General features: G+C 53.5%; 11 protein-coding genes across 11 annotated transcripts; 6 read left to right on the top strand and 5 right to left on the bottom strand.

Annotated features, from left to right (window-relative positions):
* Positions 1-597: 597 nt before the first annotated feature.
* Positions 598-1,062, bottom strand: SAICODRAFT_61144 (uncharacterized protein; the record flags this gene model as incomplete). The annotated part of the gene is made up of 3 exons (XM_019169826.1): positions 598-765; positions 822-937; positions 993-1,062. Coding segments are annotated over 3 exons (354 nt in total), but the record flags the coding sequence as incomplete, so codon positions are not given.
* Positions 1,063-1,438: 376 nt separating this feature from the next.
* SAICODRAFT_73239 (uncharacterized protein) lies at positions 1,439-3,143 on the top strand (the record flags this gene model as incomplete). Its single annotated transcript, XM_019170838.1, has 2 exons — positions 1,439-1,540; positions 1,589-3,143. Exon 2 carries the CDS (start codon positions 1,626-1,628, stop codon positions 3,141-3,143), a length of 1,518 nt encoding a protein of 505 aa, XP_019021862.1. The 5' UTR covers positions 1,439-1,540; positions 1,589-1,625.
* A 666-nt stretch (positions 3,144-3,809) lies between these two features.
* On the top strand, positions 3,810-6,249 carry SAICODRAFT_84588 (mitochondrial carrier; the record flags this gene model as incomplete). Its single annotated transcript, XM_019171371.1, has 5 exons — positions 3,810-4,076; positions 4,129-4,699; positions 4,752-5,419; positions 5,473-6,111; positions 6,160-6,249. Exons 1-5 carry the CDS (start codon positions 3,945-3,947, stop codon positions 6,247-6,249), a joined length of 2,100 nt encoding a protein of 699 aa, XP_019021863.1. The 5' UTR covers positions 3,810-3,944.
* A 406-nt stretch (positions 6,250-6,655) lies between these two features.
* SAICODRAFT_46231 (zincin) lies at positions 6,656-8,665 on the bottom strand (the record flags this gene model as incomplete). Its single annotated transcript, XM_019168846.1, has 1 exon — positions 6,656-8,665. A coding segment is annotated over one exon (2,010 nt), but the record flags the coding sequence as incomplete, so codon positions are not given.
* An 826-nt stretch (positions 8,666-9,491) lies between these two features.
* SAICODRAFT_84593 (TPR-like protein) lies at positions 9,492-12,344 on the top strand. Its single transcript, XM_019171372.1, has 2 exons — positions 9,492-9,765; positions 9,853-12,344. Exons 1-2 carry the CDS (start codon positions 9,573-9,575, stop codon positions 12,258-12,260), a joined length of 2,601 nt encoding a protein of 866 aa, XP_019021865.1. The 5' UTR covers positions 9,492-9,572; the 3' UTR covers positions 12,261-12,344.
* Positions 12,345-12,796: 452 nt separating this feature from the next.
* On the bottom strand, positions 12,797-13,035 carry SAICODRAFT_168444 (uncharacterized protein). The gene has a single exon (XM_019165704.1). The coding sequence runs from the start codon at positions 12,999-13,001 to the stop codon at positions 12,831-12,833; it is 171 nt and encodes a 56-aa protein (XP_019021866.1). The 5' UTR covers positions 13,002-13,035; the 3' UTR covers positions 12,797-12,830.
* Positions 13,036-13,298: 263 nt separating this feature from the next.
* Positions 13,299-14,618, top strand: SAICODRAFT_37002 (homocitrate synthase mitochondrial precursor; the record flags this gene model as incomplete). The annotated part of the gene is made up of 1 exon (XM_019168541.1): positions 13,299-14,618. One exon carries the CDS (start codon positions 13,299-13,301, stop codon positions 14,616-14,618), a length of 1,320 nt encoding a protein of 439 aa, XP_019021867.1.
* A 620-nt stretch (positions 14,619-15,238) lies between these two features.
* Positions 15,239-16,408, top strand: SAICODRAFT_37003 (mannitol-1-phosphate 5-dehydrogenase; the record flags this gene model as incomplete). Its single annotated transcript, XM_019168542.1, has 1 exon — positions 15,239-16,408. The coding sequence occupies one exon, from the start codon at positions 15,239-15,241 to the stop codon at positions 16,406-16,408; it is 1,170 nt and encodes a 389-aa protein (XP_019021868.1).
* Positions 16,409-16,478: 70 nt separating this feature from the next.
* SAICODRAFT_96756 (F-box-like/WD repeat-containing protein ebi) lies at positions 16,479-18,367 on the bottom strand. Its single transcript, XM_019172064.1, has one exon. The coding sequence runs from the start codon at positions 18,230-18,232 to the stop codon at positions 16,655-16,657; it is 1,578 nt and encodes a 525-aa protein (XP_019021869.1). The 5' UTR covers positions 18,233-18,367; the 3' UTR covers positions 16,479-16,654.
* Positions 18,368-18,478: 111 nt separating this feature from the next.
* On the top strand, positions 18,479-19,669 carry SAICODRAFT_9718 (DUF1751-domain-containing protein; the record flags this gene model as incomplete). Its single annotated transcript, XM_019172086.1, has 4 exons — positions 18,479-18,703; positions 18,762-19,184; positions 19,237-19,475; positions 19,531-19,669. The coding sequence occupies 4 exons, from the start codon at positions 18,479-18,481 to the stop codon at positions 19,667-19,669; spliced, it is 1,026 nt and encodes a 341-aa protein (XP_019021870.1).
* SAICODRAFT_73247 (acetate--CoA ligase) lies at positions 19,402-23,623 on the bottom strand (the record flags this gene model as incomplete). The annotated part of the gene is made up of 6 exons (XM_019170839.1): positions 19,402-19,473; positions 19,529-20,393; positions 20,446-20,523; positions 20,579-21,203; positions 21,453-21,506; positions 21,645-23,623. 5 exons carry the CDS (start codon positions 23,621-23,623, stop codon positions 19,878-19,880), a joined length of 3,252 nt encoding a protein of 1,083 aa, XP_019021871.1. The 3' UTR covers positions 19,402-19,473; positions 19,529-19,877.
* Positions 23,624-23,679: the final 56 nt, after the last annotated feature.

Consider the following 23,679-nt stretch of genomic DNA (forward strand, 5'->3'; position numbering starts at 1 on the left):
ACCCCCCCCCCCCCCCCCCCCCAACCCATACCCTCCTTTTCTCGACGAGGTCTTCTGTCTTTTCGCAATTGAAGTTGAGATTGATGATGAGATGAATGCACCACCACCTCAGCAGCCCGCCCGCCCAACAAGTCCACGGCGCCTCCCGGATGAGGAGTTGACAGTAACATGGGGCTGGGTACTATTGGTATTGACTTGGGTCACCTTTTTGCTTGGCATTGGCGGAGTATTCGGCGTTTGGGATTGGGTACTTTACGGCTCGGTACGTTCAGTATGCGTTTTATGTTTGCGCAGGAGCTAATTGAGTGTACAGACATCCGCACAAGATATTTCAAAGGATGACTGGGGCTTTCCTATGGAGAGATATTGGACGCATTTGGTGGTGTTGACGGGTGCTGTGGTTTGGGTCTGGGTTGTAGTGAATTGGCTCGGGATGAAGTATTACACGAGATCTTGACATTGCGAGTGGTTGCATCATGTTCTTTCATTTTCTCTCTCTCATGTCCATCGGACGGCTGCACTAAGTCGGCAGCAAAGCATAGCTCTCAAGAAGAGGCTCAGGGTATCAACGAGAACATATCAATGAACCGCAAGGGTTTAGTACATGTCATCCCTACTCCAATCAACCGAGAACCCAAGATCATGCAAAACCCTGTTCCGTGACTTCTCCTTCGCGACCCTCGCTTCCTTTTCTTGTTGTTGCAGGGCGAAGACTTGTTCGACTGGTACTTCCCGCAGGGGGACGGTGTCTTCTTTGTCGAGGTCCTGTCCGTGATATTAGCACGTTAAATTTGGGGAAATGGGGAGGGGCAGGGACGTACGATTTCGCCTAGTAGCACGACATTTTCTCCGCGGACGATGAATACGCCTCGAGGGATGTCACCGTAGACGTCGGCATAGTGTATCCGCTCAGTCGTATCCGTCAACACCAAGTTCGCTGCACACACCACCATCAACACTTCATCAACCCCATCAGGGCGAACAGATCATACCATATTGATCAAACGACCTCAGGACACCAATCAACTTCCTCCCATCGCGCAAAACGACAACGAGCTTCTCTTCACGCGCGCAGAGTGTTTAGCTAGGCAGATCTGTCTGGATCGACGTATAGATAGACTCACTGTCCACACATTCCAGTAGAGATGCTGATGTGGTGAAGATATTTGATGCCAAGAGCGCAGCGTCTGGCCCTTGTTGCTGTTGGCGCTGTTGCTGAGGCTGAGGCTGCTCTTGTTGCTGATTCATCGTTACTGTATTCCTCACGCGTAATTACCGATCCCGCTCCGAGGCCCCCAGCTTCGACGTACGTACGGTGTTGTGGCCGTGCGATGTGGCTAGTGAGCAGTACTCTACCGGATCGGGAAATCTACGCTACATACCCATTCTTTGCTGCGGCAGATTCGCGGCTACGATAACCCTACCTACCCCCTTGTCTCACTCGCCTTTTCTGTTGTGTTTGTATTCTTAACCACCACCTCTACCACTTCTATTCCTTAACCATCCGTATTTCTTGCTTGTTGCTCTTGTTCTTTTCGCTGTACGTTCCCTCGGGATGTATGCTACGAGCCGTGCTGATCCGCGACAGTATCACATATTTTCTGGACCCTTCTTGATCAATATACATGCCCGGCCTCCCCGACCGACGTCATTCGCGGTCGGTCAGGTTCCTTCGACTGACTCCCTTCCCGGCCCTCGAGTTCACGAAAACATCGGTATATACCCCACCCATCCTTACCGATCTCCCACTCGAGCTCCTTCACCTCGTCGCGAAGAGCCTCGATACGCGTTCCTTGAGATCATGGAACCTCGCGTCGCGTCGGTTGTATGCGGCGGGGACGGAGGTGTTGCACTCGCGTCTGGTGGTGGATTGGAAGACAATGTTTGAGGGTGGGAGGAGTTATGAGGTGTTGAGGCAGATCGTGGAGGATGCGAGGGTTGGGCAGGGGGTGAGGATACTCAGGTTTATGGGTGCGGAGACCGAGTTTGGGTTTCAGAGAACTTCGAGCGCGGAGAATCATTTGCTTGTTGCGGCTGCGGTGTTGAATATGCCGATGTTGCAGACGGTGCTATGGCAGGGGACGAACGTTGATATCACGACGCTGTTTGACATCCTTCGTGAGAGGTGTCCGAGGTTAAGGGACGTCATTTTTGACCTCAAGGGACGTGATCCGGAGAAGCTGGTTGGGATGAACCGACTTTCGAACTTGCGCACATTCAAGTTGAGTGGTTGCGACGAGTCCGGCAGCGCACAGTTCAACGAGAGCGTGCTTGAAGTCATCAACGCTTCTCCGGGCCTTCAGCACTTGTCTGTTTTTCACTCCTCCAGCGTCGCTATTGACGTTATTGCTGACCTCGTCGACCATTCCTTCGAGGAACTTCAGACTCTCACGCTACACAACATGCTCTTCAGCGTTCGCGCCCTGGCCAAATTACTCGCCCACCCGCACAACATCCGAAGTCTGAGGTTCTCTACACTTCACGAACGTCCCGAGGCGGAGGCCATGACGGAGTGGCTCTTTCACACCAACGAACGCTCGCCTTTCTCCTCCCTCGAGTCGCTCTCGTGCTGTGTTCAATTTGCCGATGAAGCGAGTGCGCTGAAACAGTACACATCCATCATGTCTCTCTCACAGACGTTGCCGCTCCGCCAGTTGAGTTTGCAGGCGTTCTCGCAACACGCACAGCCGACATGGGAAGATATCGCCTGGCGCATCACCCCCTCCTCCCCCCTCCGCAACTCCCTTCGCCGCCTCCACGTCGGCCTCAAAACCGTCAACTCCTCCGTCATTGACTCCATCCGCGCCATCTTCCCGCACCTAACCCACCTCTCCACCGACGCTGACTGCCACGTCGACCAACGCCAAAAATTCGTTCTCTCACTCTCCAAGTTCAAGTTGCTGCGGTGGTTGAACATTCGGACGACGTGTATGACGCTTTGCTGGTGGAGTTCGGAACATTGTTTGGATCGGGTGACGGCGGCGAGGCCGTGGTTGGAGGGGATGGGGGAGAGGTGTGTGGGGTTGGAGGGTGTTTGTACGTTGGGGAGGAGTTGGGTGTTTGTTAGGGGTGCGGGAATGAGGGGAGGTGTTGCGGTTGTGGAGGGTGGGGATGAGGTGCAGGAGCAGTTTGCGTGGATTTAGAAGCGGTACGATATGAGTTCGCTGGGCGTTATAGGTTGTAATGGTTTAGATGGGTATGGCTACTGTTAGGGTTCACGGGTTATGGCATGGGTTATGGATACATGGCTTCAATAGACACTCTTCTCTTTTCAGTGCGTCGCTCAAAGAACCATCTCAAATGCAGAAATATGTTGGTAAAGAGGTTGTGCTCTCAAAACATGCGATGTCGTGAAAGGCGTGGGAACACGGAGGAGCTAGTTGTTCAGTAACAACTACATGATTTCTAACGGAACACTTCAGCGGATCATGACCCACACGCAACAGTTTATCTCGAAAGTTCACGCCAAAACCTGGAAGATTACCTCACAACACGGAAGCTTTCTTACGCCGCCGGAGAAGTGGAGCACCTCACGGAACCGGTAGCGGACCTTTTCCCGATCACGAAGATCAAACAGGCCTACTCCACAACCGGCCCGCCGCCCATCAGGTGAACGATCCAGCAACCCGATATGAAGAATATGAGCATACAGCAAATAACAGCCGTTTCCGAGGTTTAAATTGCTTACAAATGTGTTGTCATGTGCTTTCATTCCCGTCTCCGGTTCTTCCCTTTCCTCGCGCAGCCGCGAATCGCGATCCCCTGAAGCTCCCCGCACTTCTCTCCGCGGTTCTGACGTGCAGCAACGAAGACCCTGAGCTCGACGAAGTCAACCTGGTCCCCGATCATATCCATTCCCCCAACGCATTCATCCAGGTCAATTGGACGTCCTGCTCGTCGTTATTTATACGGTTGTCAGGACCTGATCATCGCATATACCCGCAATGGCTACCACGCTCGCCAGTAAACCGTTCACCCTGTGGGGAGGAGATGCGCATTTGAACACGAAGCAGACTTTTGAGAAGCATGCGTCCTTGGAGAAGAATGGGGAGAAATACATGACTCAGATGGACTTTGTATGTTCATCTCAGTGATTGCTGCTGCTGTCAGCTTACGTGTTGCGAACAGGTCAATGCCATTGCTCCTGACGACGAAGACTACCGCAAGATCCCTCGCGAACAATTCGCGCTTCTTTTCCGCATCGCAGATCGCTCTCGTACCGGCCTCGTGAATCACCACGACTTTCACTACTTCCAATCTCTTCTCTCAAAAGCCGATGCTGACTATGAAATCGCTTTCCGCTTCTTCGAGCCCGGACCGGATGGTAAGGTCGACTACCACAAGTTCCGAGAACTCTACGACAAATACAAGAGCTCTGACGCGATACCGTTCAACTGGGACTGTAATTGGGCGAGTTTGTACATCGGAGAGAAGAAGTCGAGACATTCAATGACTTACCACCAGTTCGGACAGATGTTGAGGGGATTGCAGGGAGAGAGGATTCGACAGGCGTTCCACTACTTTGACAAGGATGGTGACGGTTATATCGAGCCGAGGGAGTTCCAGAGGATTATCATCGAGACGGCGAAGCATAAGTTGTCGGATAATCTGTTGGAGAACCTTCATACTCTGTGTGATCTTTCACCTGGCGCGAAGATCTCGTATTCCGATGTCCGTGCCTTCCACAATGTCTGCAGAGGTATGGATGTAATCGAATATCCTATGTGATATACTGACTCAACTTCATACAGAAATGGACGTCATCGACCGCATTGTCCAGAACGCATGTACTAAGTCTCATGACGGCAAAATCAGCAAAGAGGATTTCCTCAACGAATCCGCACTTACCACTCGTTTCTCTCTCTTCTCCCCCATGGAAGTTGACATCCTCTTCCACTTTGCCGGTATTAATTCCGATGCGACGTCGGCTGCCCGTCTTGGTCTCGATGACTTTTCCCGCGTGATTGACCCAGCATGGGAAGAGCCTCTCGAGGCGCAGATTCGTGGTGTCGCCGCTATCCACAAGTTGAAGGAGAAGACCACCGAGAGCGGGAGTTTCCTCACTCAAATCCTGGAAAGTGTCCACCACTTCGCCCTCGGTGCCGTCGCAGGAGGTATCGGTGCCACGGTCGTTTACCCCATCGACTTGGTCAAGACCCGTATGCAGAACCAGAGATCAGCCGTGGTGGGTCAATTGATGTACAAGAACTCCCTTGATTGTTTCAGGAAGGTTATCAGGAATGAGGGAGCGATCGGGTTGTATAGTGGGTTGGGACCGCAGTTGATCGGTGTTGCACCTGAGAAGGCGATTAAGTTGACGGTGAATGATTTGGTGAGAGGAAAGGCGATGGATGATAATGGTAACATTGCGCTGCGCATGGAGATTTTGGCTGGTGCTATGGCTGGTGGATGTCAAGTGGTATGTTCGCGGGTCGATAAGTCGCCTCATGAAGGTCCTAACGCTGCATACAGGTCTTCACCAACCCTCTCGAAATCGTCAAAATTCGTCTCCAGATCCAAGGTGAACTTGCCAAGACCTCCGACGTCCCTCGCCGCTCTGCTGCCTGGATCGTCAGGAACTTGGGTCTGTTGGGTCTCTACAAGGGTGCTTCCGCATGTTTGTTGCGTGATATCCCTTTCAGCGCCATTTACTTCCCTACCTACGCTCACTTGAAGAAGGACTACTTTGGCGAACGACCAGGAAAGACGCTGAGTATCCCTCAACTCTTGATGGCTGGTGCTATTGCGGGTATGCCAGCAGCATACCTCACCACCCCCGCAGATGTCATCAAGACCCGTCTGCAAGCGGAGTCGAGAAAGGGCCAGACACATTACAGGAACATTCACCACGCCGCTACCACCATTGTACGTGAAGAGGGTTTCAAGGCTTTGTTCAAGGGTGGCCCGGCACGTATTCTCCGTTCGTCGCCACAGTTCGGATGTACCCTCGCCGCATACGAGTTCTTGCAGCGTTTGTTGCCAATGCCAGGAAGTACCGCTCACTCTGAGTCTGCGTTGCAGATCAGTGCGGCGGGTGAGGAGGATAGGAAGAAGTCGCATGTACCGTCTTTGCCGTACCTCAGGTCGAAGAACGCGCTTAAGATGATTTTGGTAAGAAGTACGCCACGATGATATGGTCATTGCTAACCTCTCTCACAGGACCTCGACGAGAACTTTGGCCGCCGGGCAATGACCATCCCCCAGGGCATCCGCCTACCAGGTATGGCAGGAGCTTCCACTCCGCAGTAGAGTCACGACAGTTATCACGTTAGTGGATTTGAGCATCTTGCAATATACCAATACCATGGGGAAACGATATACCTTGAGGATACCGAACGAATAATGTACGATAGAAAACGTGTTTCCAAACCGAATGAAGTCATGTTCATTTTGCTCCGATATGCTACGCCGTATTCGTTGACCTGACTTTATCCAAGACGTATCCCAAGAAAGTCCAAAAAGTATAAATAGCTACCTAAAACTGAAATAAAGGTGTTTAACGGTGATACGCCGGCGGAGGCAAACTCGGCGGCACAGAGTACCGTGGGTAGTATCCACCACCATTCTGCGGCACATCACTGTACCCAGCCTGCGGCTGCCAGCCCTGCTGCTGAACCGGATACGTATTCATCGGCATCGCAGCCGTCTGCACAGCTGCCATCCTCTTCGCCCTACTCGCCATGATCTTCCGCCTCAAACATCCCGCAACAATAGTGGCGATGATCAGCCCTCCAATCACGGACGCGATGATAATCACCACACTCTTGTGCCTGTCGACCCAAGACCCGACATCACCAAACTCGGATTGTCCAACACATTGACCGCCGGAGCAGTAGCCGCCTGACCCACAGGAGGTACCGGCGATGAAGTACTGGTTGTTAAGGACACAGGTGTTTGAGTCCTGGCTGGAGTAGCAAGAAAGCAGACAAGGGTTGTAGCTGACACTGCATGCTTCGCCAATCGTACCAGTGATGTTTGCCTGCTGACATTGCAAGTCGCGACTCGTGCATACGCCCGAGGCACAGGCAAGTCCTTGGCTGGAGTTACCACACGAATCTCCGTTATCCTTGAACCTGTCACTCGGGCACGAACTTGAGTTTCCGGGACAGTACTCCGCGTAATCGCACTCTCCAATCGAGGCACGACACACAGTCGTACTCGATGAGAACTGACAATTGGTACAGCATGCCTCGTTCGCGTCGTCACATACCGCGTTGTTGATGAACTTGCAAGTCGTGGGATCGCAACAAGTATTGTCTCCACACCCAGCTTCACCACCACAATCACAGTCCTCCCCATCCTCCACAATTCCATTTCCACATTCGCCAGAGGTGATGAGGGTGACGTTCTGGTTACTCACCAGACACGAGGAATCCGTGATAGACCTGAGCATGGCACTACAAACATTTCCAATCGAGCAAGGTGAGAAGGTATCCGCATTCGTGTTGGTACTGGTGGAGGGGTTCATGATGTATGCACCATTAGCGGAGCAGGTGCTTGAACTCAGAGGACAACAGACGGTGGATCCACCACATGTGCTCGATGTACAATCGTGTACGGCACCGAAGACATGCCCGACTTCGTGTGCGAGGACCTTCCATTCTTGCGTACTCGACGCCACGACACTCGCGCCTGAGTAGAACGTCCCGTTATCGGAGGATGCGGAGGCGGTACCTTGACATAGTGATCCAACCCATGCGACACCAACCTCTGCTCCGGTATCACAGGTGGTGAACAAGGTCCACACGGCGATTCCGTCACCGCTCCTCGAGCTGTCACCTCTCCACTCCGAGAACAAGCTCAATCGCTCATCGATACTCACACTATCCGAACACTCCACGTTCCACTGCGCGCTCGAACTAGCCGTCGTGGGACAATCCGCCGAACTGACCGTCAAACTGAGCAAACCAAGCGAGATGTTGAAGGATGATTCGTAGAGTTGGGAGGCGGTGTTGTAGAGGTTGATGATGTGCTGGCGGGTAGACGATTCGTTGGTGTAGAGAGTCGTGTAGGAGCAATCTGCTGCTGCACCAACGTAGGCGACCATACGTTTTGTGGGACATCCGGTGGTTTCACCGACGGTGCTTTGGAGCTGAGAGTAGGAAAAAGCGGTTCCAGTGCTACCGGTGTCTGACTGACGCTTTACAAGGTCGAGGTTGATGTCAAGGAAAGGTGATTCGGAGGAGGGCGTGTAACCTTCTCGGGACCGCTTGTCAAGCACATCCAGACCATGAAGAGAACACGTGTCCTCAGCCAACACTCGCTTCTCCAACGTTCCCTGATCCGCGTCACGCCAGGCAACCATCTTCTCCTCCGCTCCAGCATAAAACTCCACATCCTCAGGCCGAGCAGTCAATGCCCACCGTTGCTGCGTCTGAATCTGAATAGTCTCCCCGTCAACCTGGAATGCACCCTCGAAAACAGGATCCCGCGCGCTCTTTCGTAGGAGGACAACTCGTGCCCATCCGGTTGATCTCCAGTAATTCTGCTCGGTCAGAACGGATGCGCGACCTTTGTATGCGATCTCGCGGAGAGATTCGTCGTCTGCGAAGAACTCTCTCTTGACAAGAGATCCGTCGGTGTCGATGTGGTCGATATGTGCCTCTGGGTGCAGGATATCTGAGTTCGGGTGAAGCGAGAGCCTTACGTACTCTGACTTGTAGTGACCCGGGAGACGGAAGGTAAGGTGGTGAGTTGTCTCATCTTCGAGGCCGTAGATGGAGGATTGGTCGATCAGCGGCGTAACAGATGTCAGTGAGGCATTGTGAATGAGTGAAATCGTTGTGATGGGTGGCGGTCTTGGTGAGCGTGCAAGAGCGACATGTACGAGGAAGAGGAGGAAGGCGAGGATGAATGCTGTTGGTCGACACCCTTTGATCATGTGTAGTGGGTATATGCTGTGTTATCGACGACTGTGGGGTGACGTGGGGATATATGCCTTTGGTATTGGCCACGCGTAAGTAAGATGGATCGCCCGAGTCCTTTTTGTATGTCGACCGGGTGTAACGGGAGGGTACCGTTGCCGAGCGTACTGTAGCTGATATGAAGACGAGGCTGAGTCGTGTAAGCTGGATAAGCGGGGGTGTGAACCGGGTGTCTTCTGGGTGAATGATTGTAGTGGACGATGACCAGCAACGTTCCAGGGTTCTTATAAGAGGCGAAGTGAGTTCTTCGATTCCTACTACTATTCTTACGCGTTTACCGAGACATCAAAGAAGCTTGGCGTTCGGTTCGTATACGGGTATGCATATGCAGCTGAGCCACGACCACGTATTCTTGAGCAGACAGATACTGAGAGTAGAGATGATCATTCTCCTTTTCTTTCAGTTATCTTTCTGCTAGAATAACATCCAGCATTCACTCCCAAAAGAAAAAAGCGCCACGAGTTCATAAAGTTGGTACCCGCACATCCTCCGGGGCCATCGTCCGTTTTCGCGCTTCTTGCCAGACTGACTACATGCAGACCTGTCAACTCAATCTGATCCGTCACCCCAAGAGATCACCCCCACCACCAACACACCCCCGAGATCAGTCTTCGATCAGCTTGCAACGAGAAGACGACAAATTGACAAATGGCATCTGTCGTCCAGCCTCAAGGTCCTGGTCCTGCCACCGCTGTTCCTCCTCCCATGCCGAACGGTGCCGCCGTTGGTCCCGTCCCGCCTCAAGGCCCTGCGCAACCTCAGGCCAATGCCGGTTCTCAACAGAACTTGACGCCCTTGCAAAAGCTCGCGAGCGTGAATGAACAGGTTTGGTTGCAGATCGGTATGTTACTCCTTTGTCGCAAAACGCGTCCTCGGCTCCCTCGACCCGATCCGTCGCGTCTCGAATGTTGTACTGATGATGGGATAGGTAATGTCGCCGAGTTGATGAATGATCTCGATCGCGCTTTGACGAGTTATGAGTCTGCGCTCCGTCAAAACCCGTACTCGATCCCAGCTATGAACCACATCGCTACTATCCTCCGCGAAAAACAGCAGTACCCTCGCGCCGTCGAGTACTTCCAGTCTATCTTGAACCTCGATCAGTCGAACGGTGACGCCTGGGGTTCCCTCGGCCACTGCTACCTCATGATGGACGACCTTCAGAAGGCTTACAGCGCCTACCAGCAAGCGCTCTACCACCTTCAGAACCCGAAAGAACCCAAGCTGTGGTATGGAATCGGAATACTGTATGACAGATACGGATCTTTCGAGCACGCAGAGGAGGCGTTCAGTCAGGTCATGAGGATGGATCCTAACTTTGACAAGGCAAACGAGATCTACTTCCGTCTTGGTATCATCTATAAGCAGCAACAGCGCTACCCTCAATCTTTGGAGTGCTTCCGCTACATCTTGAAGAATCCTCCTCGCCCTCTCACCGAGATCGACATCTGGTTCCAGATCGGACACGTCTATGAGCAACAGAAGGAGTACACCTCCGCCAAGGAGGCGTATGAGCGCGTCTTGGCCGAGAATCCCAATCACTCCAAGGTCCTGCAACAGTTGGGTTGGTTGTACCACCAGCAATCCTCGTCCTTCTCGAACCAGGATTTGGCTATCCAGTACCTCACCAAATCCCTCGAATGTGACGGACAGGATGCGCAGAGCTGGTATTTGCTCGGAAGGTGTTACATGCAGCAGCGCAATTACTCCAAGGCCTACGAAGCCTACCAGCAAGCTGTCTACCGCGACGGTCGCAATCCGACCTTCTGGTGCAGCATCGGTGTCCTCTACTACCAAATCAACCAATACCGCGACGCCCTCGACGCCTACTCCCGCGCCATTCGTCTCAACCCCTATATCTCCGAAGTCTGGTACGACCTTGGTACCCTCTACGAAAGCTGCAACAACCAGATTTCTGACGCGCTCGACGCGTATACCCGCGCTTCTGAACTTGACCCGACGAACCCTCATATCAAGACTCGTCTTCAGTTGTTGAGGAGTGGTCAGGCGTCGCAGGGACCTAGGCCTGCGCCGGGTGGTGCGGGTGCGCCGCCTCTTACGCAGGACATCAACCCTACGGCGTATGCGGGTCCTGCTCCATCTGGTGCGGCGCCCAGTGAGTGGGGTACTGCGGCTGCGGCGAATCGTGTTGCGCCCCCTGGTCCTCCGAGCGAGTTGGCACGTGTTGGACTCCCTCCCGCACTCAACGGCTCCGGACCTTCTGGACCTCAGGGTAGACCTAGGAGTCCCCCGCCTCCACCGCCCTTTGGAGCTGGTGGTGCGGGAAGGGGATACGACCAGCGTGGTGTCAATCAGAGCCCGTATGGACCTGCTGGTGGACCCGGATTGCCGCCTCCGCCTGCGGTCGCCGGTGGACCTCCTGGTCCTGGAACTCCTGGTTCGATGGGTGGTGAGAGGTTGCCGCCTGTTGCGCCTGGTGCTGGTATGGGTACGCCTATGCAGGCAAGTCTTGGACAGCTTGCGCCGATTATGGATCGGGAAAGGATGGATGAGGATGTGCCGCGTGGAGCGAGTCCGCAGCCGCCGTTCCTGAGACACGATCGTGAAGGGCCAAGTGGGTATCACGGCGGGCAGCTGCCTCCCGTCAGTACCCCTGGTTCTCATGGTGCTTCAGGTCTTGGACTTGGAGGTCCTCCGCCGCAGACGCAGTTGCAGCAGAGTGGACTTAGTTCGTTGATTTCGAACCCGTTGCCGATGAGGGGAGAGAGCTCTGTTCGTGACGAAGCTAGGACGGGCGAGAAGAGGAGTATTAGGGAGTGGGATTCGCCTGCTGCGCCTCGTGAGCAGAGAGGTGATGACCATGGTGACCGTGGTGACCGTGGTGATAGGAGACAGAGTGGAGATCAGAGACCGTTGGCTGCGATTGTTATGCCTGATGTTCCGGAGAGGAGGGAGGATAACAGGGACAGCAGGGACAACAACCAGCAGAGGGATCGGGATGAGAGGATGGAGGACGCTGTGCCTGTGCGTCCGGATGTGGTGAAGCCTAAGGAGGAACAGGAACAGCGACAGGAGCCGGAGGGTGATGTGCAGATGGAGAATGCGCCGCCTGTGAAGATTGCGGAGAGTGTTCAGGAGGAGGCGAAGGATGTGCAGCAGGCTACTACTGCGCCGATCTCTCCGCCTGCCCCCGAGGTTCCTCAACAATCTGCATCTGCATCTGAAGCTGCCCCGGCTGCTCCCGCTCCTGCTACCGCACCGACTTCTGCACCAGTCGAGGAGAAGGAGGAAAAGCCTGAACCAGCTGCTGAGGAAGAGGAACCTGTTCCCGCTGCACGAAAAGTCGAGGTTGACGAAGATTACGACGAGGAGTAAGGTATGTGAATGTGGGAGAATGACACGGAGTAGGGGAGTAAAAAGGATATATCTGCGTTTTTGGATTTGAATTGGGTATAACCGTAATTGCAATTGCAAGGTGGGGAACGATATGTAAGATTGTATTGGAATTTCTGTATATAGTCGCTATAAATAGTAATACCTTTTTGATTTTACGTGCAGATTGGCATTTCGTTTAAGGTTTGGTTTGACGGGCGATCATGGCCGGGGTTGGATGGAAGAAGGTAAGCCCGAGCTCGAGCGTGAGATCTGAACGTCAACGAAAAGACAGGGAAGCGGGAAGTGGGGTTCAGTGTAGTAAAACCCCGGTGAATGGCAATTGACGTAGTGTCATGGACACACAGTGCGTCATGGCAAGATCAGCTTCCCTTAGCAGTTGACTACTGCGTTCGTCCGTCAGAGCGGTGCACCAGCTGCAGAAGGAAGCGCGCGCTTAGTCAACGAGATGGCCTGAGAGGAGGGCCAGAGCGCAAAGAGTGAGTAACAAAGCGAGGCTGTGCTCAAAGTAAGGGAGACGATTCGGTGATGAACTGAGTCAGCGGCGAACTGTCAGCGGTCTGGCACCGGTTTGCCTGAGTCAGATGTAGGGGCTATGCTCCCGACGCGGGGGGGCGAAGCCAAAGGTGGCGAGATCCAGTCGATAAAGGCCGAGTTGGAGGAGTCAGCACGGAGCATCGAGAGCGCGGGAAATGCACGGCAGGCGAAGGAGGAGGTAGGCATGGTAGAATGAATAATCCAATAGATGATCTCGCGATTGTTACGCTCTCCTTCAAGGCATCTTATCAGGGTGATCACATCTCGCGCCGGCAGCCCCCCGCCAACGTTTATCGCGCAGCCATCTGAGACTTGACGTCTGGCCCGAAGGCAAATTTTGGCCCGCGACCCGCCTCCAATAGAAATATTTATAAGTACGATCCGTCCCACCACCAACACCCACCCTTCCCATTCACTTTTACTCAAATCACATATACTATGGCTGGAGCAAACGGCACTACTACCGCACCAAACGGCGAGCCGATGGTTAAGGTCTCCGAGCAGTCCGCTCCCAAGGCCTCCAACCCCTACGGTCCAAGACCGGAGGACTTCCTCTCAAATGTCCGCAACTTCAAGATCATCGAGTCCACCCTGAGAGAAGGTGAGCAGTTCGCCAACGCGTTTTTCACCACCGAGAAGAAGATCGAAATCGCCAAGGCTTTGGACGACTTTGGTGTTGACTACATCGAGCTCACCTCCCCCGCTGCTTCTGAGCAGTCCCGTTTGGACTGTGAGAAGATTTGCAAGCTCGGCTTGAAGGCCAAGATCCTTACTCACATTCGATGCCACATGGACGACGCAAGAATTGCTGTCGAGACTGGTGTTGACGGTGTTGATGTCGTTATCGGTACTTCATCTTTCCTCCGTGAGCACTCCCACGGAAAGGACATGGCTTACATCACCAAGACTGCCATTGAGGTCATCAACTTCGTCAAGAGCAAGGGTATTGAGATCCGTTTCTCGTCTGAGGACTCCTTCCGTTCCGACCTTGTCGACCTTCTCTCCATCTACCGCACTGTTGACCAGATCGGTGTCAACCGTGTCGGTATTGCTGATACCGTCGGTTGCGCCAACCCCCGCCAGGTCTACGACCTTGTCCGTACCCTCCGTGGTGTCGTTTCTTGCGACATCGAGACCCACTTCCACAACGACACCGGTATGGCTATTGCCAACGCCTACTGTGCCCTCGAGGCCGGTGCCACCCACATCGACACCTCCGTCCTCGGTATCGGAGAGCGTAACGGTATCACCCCCCTTGGTGGTTTGATCGCCCGTATGTACACCGCCGACAAGGAGTACGTCATGAACAAGTACAAGCTCCACCAGCTCCGTGACCTCGAGAACTTGGTCGCCGACGCTGTCGAGATCACCGTTCCCTTCAACAACTACATCACCGGTTACTGTGCCTTCACCCACAAGGCCGGTATCCATGCCAAGGCTATCCTTGCCAACCCCTCTACCTACGAGATCTTGAACCCCTCCGACTTCGGTATGTCCCGTTACGTTCACATCGCTTCCCGCTTGACTGGATGGAACGCCATCAAGTCTCGTGCTGAGCAGTTGAACTTGGACATGACCGACGAGCAGGTCAAGATGGTTACTGCCAAGATCAAGCAGATGGCTGATATCCGCACTTTGGCCATGGAGGACGTCGACTCTTTGTTGCGTTCCTTCCACGCTGCCATCTTGACCGGTGACAAGGAGCGTATCGAGAAGGCTCTCCAGGTCGACGCCCTTATCCCCGCTCCCGAGGTCGCCCTGGCAGAGGTCAACGCTGCCAAGGCTGTTGCTGGTCAGCAGTAGATCTTGCTCAAAAAAAAAAAGTGGGAGGGGGTGTGGTGTTTTGAGTTGAGAGTGAAGTGGGTTCTCTTTCGAACGGTTATGGGTCATTTAGCATTTTGATTTGTGTACGCTTTTACCTTTGCGTATTTGGGGTTTTGGGTTTTTGCAGCAGCGCTTTGACGCTGTTTGGTTACGATATTGTTTGGGAATCCTCGGAGTTGACCTGGTCCTTCGAGGCAAAAAGCCTTGAATTTGAATTGATATATCTACACATAGTATTTGTGTACTCCCTGTCCCTCGTTCTCCTGGCTTAACTCATGCCGTGACCCTGTAGTCCTCGAGCCCTAGTTTCCCACGACCTCACCTCATATCCATCATTCCCATTCGCAAGCACGCAGCGCTTAAGTCGGCACAAAATATCGCATCCATTCCAAATAGAACATCGTCCTTCGACTATGCACGGTCGTTCGTTCTCACAAGCTCACGGGGACCCTATGACGTCAGTGCGGTATGAATTCATTCCCTGGGGCATCTGACCATCAACGTACCAACTTGAACAATCCGTGTGGAAACTCTTAAGAACACCAAACCAAACCTCTGCCGTCACGACAACCTTTCATCAACCTTAATCTACGATCCGTATGCCTTCTCAGAAGAACGCCGTTCACTTTGGAGCGGGAAACATCGGCCGCGGTTTCATTGGCCCACTCCTTGTTCAGTCCGGATACCATGTAACGTTCGCCGATGTCCAGGACGAGGTTATTGATGCATTGAACAAGAAGGATACATACACTGTTCACATCCTGGATCAAGAGAAGACGAAGGAGGAGATTGGCAATGTGTCGGGTGTGAAGTCCACGGATGACGATGCCATTGATGCGATTGCTGAGGCGGACATTGTTACAACGAGCGTTGGGCCTGAGATATTAAAGAGAATTGCGCCTGCTATCGCGAAGGGGATTAGCAAGCGTAGAGAACAGAAGAAGGGTGATCTCAACGTCATCGCGTGTGAAAACATGGTTGGTGCGACTTCGGGGTTGAAGGAAGAGATTGAAAAGGCCCTGGAAGGAAAGCATGAGGATTTGAAATACATTAAGGAGCACGTGGGTTTCCCTGATTGTGAGGTCGACCGTATCGTGCCTCCCTTCGAATCAGAAGATAAGCTTGAGGTTGGTGTTGAGGATTTTTATGAATGGGTTGTTGACAAGACCAAGGTTAAGGGTGATTTGTCAGGTGTGAAGGGAATGTCTCTGAAGGAGAACCTCTCTCCCTTCCTCGAGCGTAAGCTCTTTACCTTGAACTGCGGTCACGCTATGCTTGCCTTCCTCGGCTTCGTCAAGGGCTACAAGACAATCAACGAAGCAATTGAAGATGAGGAGATCAAGAAGATTACTCGTGGAGCATTGGAGGAGTCAGGAGCTGCTTTGATCAAGAAGCATGAGTTCGATGAGAAGGAGCACAAGGAGTATATCGAGAAGACCATGACGCGTTACGCGAATCCCAACATCCACGATGAGCTCCCTCGTGTTTCGCGTAAGCCATTGAGAAAGTTAGGAGAGAACGAGCGTCTTACTGGCCCGACCAAGATGTGCAAGGAGTACGGTTTGCCCCGCGATAACCTCTTGAAGGGTATTGCTGCTGCGTTTTATTTCGATGTTAAAGATGATGAGGAGAGTGCCGAGTTGCAGAAGATGCTCAAGGAGAAGGGACTCGAGGCTACTCTGGAGGAGACCACTGGTTTCAAGAAGGGCGATGAGGAGTATGAGACTGTTCTGAAGAACTATGAGGATTTGAAGAAGTGGAGGAAATAAGCACTGGGACTATGGAACATTCTGCCGGTCAGAAGGAGGGAAGAGAAAAAGTCGTCCGTCATTACCTATCGTAGCTTTCCGTAGTATTACATTATGTTTGAGTTTGAGTAGCGACAACAGTCACCATGATACCACGCATTATATCCGTACACATCAATAACCGTACACCACCACCCTGCCGTTTTCAATGTCCTATGTCCTCGCTAACAATATTTTTGGTGACATTCAACGTATCAATAGGCGTCTTTAGGCCTTCCAGTCAATAACAGCGCACTTTCGTTTTCCGCGACAAATGGCAATCTTCGATGGACCATCACCAGCTTTGAGCGACCCACTCCACGAAATGTGGAACACCTGTCCACCCTCCTCACCGCGAGGCTCATCGGGTACCCAACGACCTACCGCCTTGCCATCTGCAACATTCCAGATCACGAGATCCCCATCCCTCCCCCCACTCGCCAACCATCTTCCGTCATTGGAAAATGCCAAAGCAAAGACAGCACTGTCGTGCAAGTTGAGTGTGTGAAGAGTGTTGCCCGTCCGTGCATCCCACATCTTCACTGTGCCGTCTTTGGAGGCTGTAGCTAGTACTGGGGCAGACCCCCATTCGCGACTTGGCTTCCATCTTGCTGCCAGGACACCGGCTGCGTGGGCTTGAAGTGTGTGCAAAGGCGTACTCTGCTCGATGGACCAAATCTTTGCAGTACCATCATCAGAGGCACTCAAGAGCAACTTGCTCGCCGCATCCCATGTCAAGCTGTTAATGTCACTCTTGTGGCCGTCAAATTTCCTCAGAGGCGTCGTCGATCCCACCTTCCATAGGTACATGTCACCCTCCTCTCCAGATGTTACGAAAGCGTCCTCGTCCACCCATTCCACGTCGGTCGTTGGTGTCTCACGTGCCGTAAAGGTCTGCTTCTCGCCCCCAGTCTCCACATCCCAGGCAATGGCCGAGGCATCACAAGAAGCCGTCAGCAGCATACTCGAGTTGGCGTTGAAGCGAATCGCCATGATCGGCCCTGAGTGAACAGTCAAAGAATGCCTTAGTTTACCATCAGCCGTCCATATCCGTGCTTGTCCGTCGAAAGATCCAGTTGCCAATAGAGTTCCTGTTGCGTTCCAATGGATGCAGGTGATGTCCTTCGTCTCATGATATGCCGGAAGATGGTTAAGCTCCACGCTTGACGGCTGCTCCGTGGTTTGAGGCACCGTCCATATTCTCACTGTCGCTTCGGACGAACCCGTCGCCAGCAACTGATTTTGTACCGGATTCCATTCGCAGTTGAACAACTCCTCACCACTGCCGAGCAACGTAACATCCTCCGTTGATATACTCCGTGGTGCCTCATCCGCAGACTCACGACTGCTCGTCGCCTCCATTGCCGGCGCATCCTCCATAGGCTGGTCCTGTGCCTCAGCTGGCGGTGTCCTCCCATCGCGAGCCGAGTTTTTGCCGTTGGATAGGGTGTCGTTTGTCGTCTTCTTTGTTGACAATGGTCTTGGCCACGGCGGTAATTCGCCAGCCGGTGCCGGCACGTCAGAGCAGACGTGCTCACCAATAAGCCCCATTTGCCCGAGACACGTCCTCTCTGTTCCATCCTCATTCAGATGCTCCTCCGCGTCCCTATACAGCAACCCTTTCTGCAAGGCCAACACCAATGCGCCAGGCTTAACATGCTCTCCCCACCGCTCATCGAAGTTTTGTGCGCCGGACTCGGATTGGAACGCAAAGGTGGTATGCGCGAATCCCGACTCCTGTAGATATCGCCAGACGAGGTAGTTGATCTCGTCGCTTGTGATAGCCAGCCGTGGCCGACGACTCATGGCTGCTATAGTTCGTCCCGGGAAGCTCGAGGAGCTGTATGAAGAATTCGATAGGTCGTTTCTAATTGATTCGGAATCTCTTCAGATCTCCGCTGACTGTCACTGCGCAATTGGCTGTTGTCGAAGGTTCGTGTTTGGCGCCGCAGCGTTCGGCTGCAATCCGCTGCAACTCCACATTCCGGTCACCCCTCAACGACCCGGAGCAAATAGAACAGCAAGTCCGCGCGTTACGAGCGCACTCATCCAATGCCGCGGTTACTCAACTTTTCAGTACCGCCGACGACGCGTCTTGCCGTCGGTGGAGTGTTCGTGTTCTCCTTTCTCCATGCGTTTCTGCGATATCGGTCGTACGACCCGTCGGCAGAAGAGTCACGGACGGAGCCTTCTATACTGGTCGTGGTGCCTGCTCTGAGTTACTTCTTTCCATGGGCATTCTTGACGGCGACGTTCGTGGAGTCGAATATCATCACTGTACGTCATGACAACTATGTCAACCCGAAGTGTTTTCGTCGCTAACGATGTCAATCAGCTTTTGCTAACGGCAATTGTGTTACTGAATGGTGGAAGATACCTTGAGCGTGCATGGTCGTCCCGGGAACTCGCCAAATTCCTCGCAATCGTGTCTGTGATGCCCAATATCGTGGCATTCTTTTTTTGTGTATTCACCTACGCAATCACCGGGTACTCGAATCTCATCTATGCTGCTATCAGAGGATCTACTTCAATCCAATCTGCATTTCTTGTATGCTTCGTCCAGCTGGTCCCGGAACACTCCATCAACCTCTTCAAGGGCACCCTCCACCTTCGTGTCAAGCGTCTGCCCGCAATCTACCTTCTCGTCATCACCATCCTCGCGCCTTTCTACAACTTCTTGGCCGTGGTTCAGGCATGGACCGGATTCCTTGCCGCATGGACGTACTTGAGGTTTTACAAGACGAACGTGATCGACCTGGTACGCGTCTTTCTCACGTCCCCCGCTACCCCATAACTGATATTTCGTACAGACAACAGGCACGGGAATGAAGGGGGATGCATCCGAGACGTTTGCTCTTGCTTACTTCTTCCCTGAGCCTATTCAAAGCATCGTGGCGGCTATTTCCATCCCCATATTCAACTTCTTCTGCGCAATCAAGGTGGTTGCGCCGTTCTCGGCAGCTGAGGTGGAGAGACAGACGCAGCAGAGAAGTGCGATGCACGGAAGAGCTGCACCAGGAGGTGCTAGGGCTGAGGCCGAGAGGAGAAGGTGAGCATCCGGTAACTGCTGCGTACATTGTGATGAAGCTAATTGATGATCACAGGGCACTGGCACTGAAGGCCTTGGACATGCGACTCGCATCAAGCAATCGTTCCGCACAATCACCGCCAGCACAGGACAGCATCGTTATTCCAGCAGCAGTGGACTCTGAACCTTCGCCAGCTACGAAGGCGTCTGACTGAACGGAAGAAGAAGACTATCACTCCAGCATTTACTTCCGATGCGGAAGCCAATAGTAATGTGTGCGAATACGCTTTCAATATGCAATTATTTTCCTAGAGATTGATATAGATTGTCCTCACTTCTAGATTACCGGCATCCGAGGTTTCACCGTGTTGTCCTGCAACTTTAAATGTCATGTAGTACATGTGCTATTACCCCCGTTTAAATTTACTTCCTCGTGTCCTGAAGTCTTCCCCGAATCTGCCACAGCCTCAAGAACTCCTTGTCGCAGTTCCGCTGCGAGTCACTGCATCCCTTCAAGTGAACCACGAAGTCACCCTCCTTGTAAGCCATGTCGGTGCTGGCATCTGACAAGGAGTTCAAGCTCCTAGGGGCTAGGATACCGAGCTTTGTCAAGATCGTCGGGTGCCATTGTACGATGTGCTCCAACGCGCTCTGCTCCTGCCTGTCGAAGCCGTTGTAGAATCTGTACAGAGGGTCCATGATAACGTCCAAGACATACTCTGCCCAATCACCACGCTTGATGAGGAAGTTGCCGGTGTTGAGGCCGTTGTGATCCTGGGTGATGAGAAGCTCCATGTTCTTTGCGGGCGTGTTGCGCGGCGTGTGGATGATGCTGTCTGGCGGCACGATGGGCTGGTCGCGGAGAAGAAGCTTGTTGAGTCGGGATGATTCGAGGATGTGCTTGGTGATAGGGATTTGGGGGTTCATGATGATCGCGTCCTGTAACAACATTAGCACTTGGGACACGTAGCCCATCTGAGCAGTCTCATACCTGATCCAAGTACCAAAACCATGTAGCTTCGGGGTACTCGAGCATGGCTTCACGCAATACCGGGATCTTTCCCCAGTCCTGTACGGTGTGTCAGCGATCAATTCCCTCGTATTTTCATTAACAATGACCGTACGTTTGATGCACCACCCAAGTCATAATCTCCGACATTCTTCCAGACAAATCCGTATCCATGTGCTCTGGCATACTCCTTCCTGTTCTCCAGTACGCTCGAGAAGTACGGTTTCTGGTGTCCCCTGGTATCTGTCGCAAGCACCAACACGACTTCTGGACCACTACCACGGAATGGGATGGGTGCTGCTGGCACTGACGGCCCGCTAAAGAGGAACCAAATCACGAAAAGAATCGCTGCAACGGCACCCCATAGTCTCCGTGGTGAAGACGTAATAGCATCTAAAGGCGATTGCGTCCGCCGTTTCGGGGTAGCATAAGATGGAGCGAAGCTGGGTAAGGCTCCAGAAGGCATGATCGCGGGATATATGCGGTGACCTAATCCAAAAGACGCGTTGAACTGGTCGTGTATGCGCTCGTACTCGGACTGATCAATGGCCTCTGCGGCTGCGAATCGGGATGGCCGTTTGTTGTCAAGTGGAGATGGATGCTCTCTGTCAACAACTGCCAGCTGCAGGGAGTGTCTCTGTGGCTCAATTTCAGGCCGCAACCCCAAAGCGCGCCAGCGAAAGGTTAGCGACGTTCGGTCACCGTCAACCTTAAATTGGATGGAGATGGCGATACCTGGGCTATCCTTGAGAAAAAGTCATTTGCTTTTTTAGGCTTTCATTCTAGTCCATTGACAGATTAACAATTGCTTGGTGTCGTGGTGAGCAAGGCTGGTTGGTACATTGAGGTGAGTTCCCGGGCTCTATTCCTGCGGCACTTCACATTACACTCAGGCGACAACAAGGTGAACCACAACAGAACGACGAGCATGTTAAAGGATGATCCATTGAACTAGAAAGACTATACAACCGACCGGATATCATACACACCAAAGCACTGTAGCTTGGTCCCCGTACCAGCGAGACTCCGTAAACGCACAGATACTAAAAAGTAAAAACAAAAGCCAACGAACAAGATGTTCCCAAATAAACCAACTCCTATCGTATAACTGTTCGCACTCGAACAAGTTTTTGAAAATAAAGTTCAATCCCTCCAATCCTTCCCGACGACTCCACGCTTACTTGGCCTGCTGGATAACCTCTATCAAGTGCTCGATGACGCTCTCGTCCTGGAGAGTGCTGGTGTCACCCAAAGGCTCGCCAGCGTGCAACTTCCTCAAGACACGACGCATGATCTTTCCGGAGCGGGTCTTGGGCAAGTCATTGACGACCAACAAAGCCTTGGGAGCAGCGAAAGGACCAATGGACTTCCTGACCTGCAAGATCAACTCGCGGCGGAAAGCCTCGTTATTCTCGTAACCGGACTTCAAGCAGATGAAAGCCATGACAGCCTGTCCAGTCAACTCATCAGGGACACCGACGACAGCGGCCTCAGCGACGGCCTTGTTGTGGATGAGAGCGGCCTCGATCTCGGCGGTGGAGAGACGGTGACCGGAAACGTTCACGACATCGTCGACACGGCCACGGATCCAGAGGTAACCCTCGTGGTCACGGCCAGCACCGTCTCCAGTGAAGTAGAAGCCCTTGTAGGGACGCATGTAGGTGTCGAGGTAACGCTCGTGGGCACCCCAGACGGTACGGGCGATGGAAGGCCAAGGCTTGCGGAAGCAGAGGACACCCTCGACGTCGTTGCCGACCAACTCCTCACCGGTGACGGGATCGACGATCGCGGGCTGGATACCGAAGAAGGGCAAGCAGGCGGATCCGGGCTTGGTGGGGATAGCATGGGGAAGAGGAGTAAGGACGTGGGATCCGGTCTCGGTCTGCCAGTATGTGTCGACAACGGCACACTTTCCGCGACCGACCTTCTCGTAGTACCAATGCCACACATCGGGAGCGATGGGCTCACCGACGGAACCGAGGACACGGAGGGAAGAAAGGTCGTGCTTGATGTGGTGGTCTCCGGCGCGCTTCAAGAGACGGATAGCGGTAGGAGCGACGTACCACTGGGTAATCTTGTGGCGCTCAACGATCTCCCAGTAGCGGGAGAAGTTGGGGTAAGCGGGGGTACCCTCGAACACGAGAGTAGCGGCACCGAGAAGGAGGGGACCGTAGACGATGTAGGTGTGACCGGTAATCCATCCGACGTCACCAGCCGTACCCATACGGTCTCCGGGGTGAACATCAAAGACGTACTTGGTGGTAGCGGCGGCACCGACGAGGTAACCAGCGGTGGAGTGCATGACACCCTTGGGCTTTCCGGTGGAACCGGAGGTGTAGAGAAGGAAGAGGGGGTCCTCGGCGTTGACCATGACAGGAGGGCACCAAGAGGGGAACTTGGCCATCTCCTCGTGCCACCACTTGTCGCGTCCGGGGACGAGGGGGATCTCGTTTCCGGTGCGCTTAAAGATGAGGACGTGCTCGACGTCGGGGCACTCCTTCAAGGCATCGTCGACGATGCGCTTGGTTCCGATGGTCTTTCCACCACGCTTTCCTTCGTCGGAGGTGATGACGACCCTGGAGTCGGCGTCGAGGACACGGTCGCGGAGGGACTCTGCGGAGAAACCTGCGAAGACGACGGAGTGGATGGCACCGATACGGACGATGGCGAGGAGGGTGACGAGGGTTTCGGGAATCATGGGGAGGTAGACGGCGACAGTGTCACCCTTCTTGACACCAAGGGACTTCAAGACGTTTGCGCACTTGCAGACCTCGCGGAGGAGCTCGGAGTAGGAGACGATACGGCCCTCGGAGGGCTCGTCGGCCTCGAAGATGATTGCGGGCGCATCGGGGGTCTTGAGAGCATGTCTGTCAACACAGTTGTAACAGGCGTTCAAGTAACCGTCAGTGTACCATGCGATGTCACCGTGCTCGAACGATCCCTGGGTGACTCGGGTGAAAGGGGTGTGCCAGTCGAGGAGTTCACGTCCGAGCTTGCCCCAGAACGCATCTGGGTCCTCGATGGACTCCTTGTAGAGCTCTTGGTACTGGGCGATGTCGCGAACATGGGGCTCGGGGTGGTGAGGCTCGCGCTTTGGGGGGTGATAAGTTTGAGCGTTGATGGATTCGATGACAACGGGTTGTGAGTCGCCGGCAGACATGGTTGTGTATGTGTACGTGCGGCGGATCAGGTAAGGGTATTGGGTACTTTCTACAG

The sequence above is a fragment of the Saitoella complicata genome (genome assembly GCF_001661265.1).
Source record: "Saitoella complicata NRRL Y-17804 unplaced genomic scaffold SAICOscaffold_24, whole genome shotgun sequence".
NCBI lineage: Eukaryota > Fungi > Ascomycota > Saitoellomycetes > Saitoellales > Saitoellaceae > Saitoella > Saitoella complicata.

Bases quoted from the DNA above. Each gene is read 5' to 3' on its own strand.
- SAICODRAFT_84593 (XM_019171372.1), top strand. From the start codon at position 9,573: ATGGCATCTGTCGTCCAGCCTCAAGGTCCTGGTCCTGCCACCGCTGTT. The intron at 9,766-9,852 runs GTATGTTACTCC...ATGATGGGATAG, and splicing joins ACAGGTTTGGTTGCAGATCG to GTAATGTCGCCGAGTTGATG.
- SAICODRAFT_168444 (XM_019165704.1), bottom strand. From the start codon at position 13,001: ATGCCTACCTCCTCCTTCGCCTGCCGTGCATTTCCCGCGCTCTCGATG.
- SAICODRAFT_96756 (XM_019172064.1), bottom strand. From the start codon at position 18,232: ATGAGTCGTCGGCCACGGCTGGCTATCACAAGCGACGAGATCAACTAC.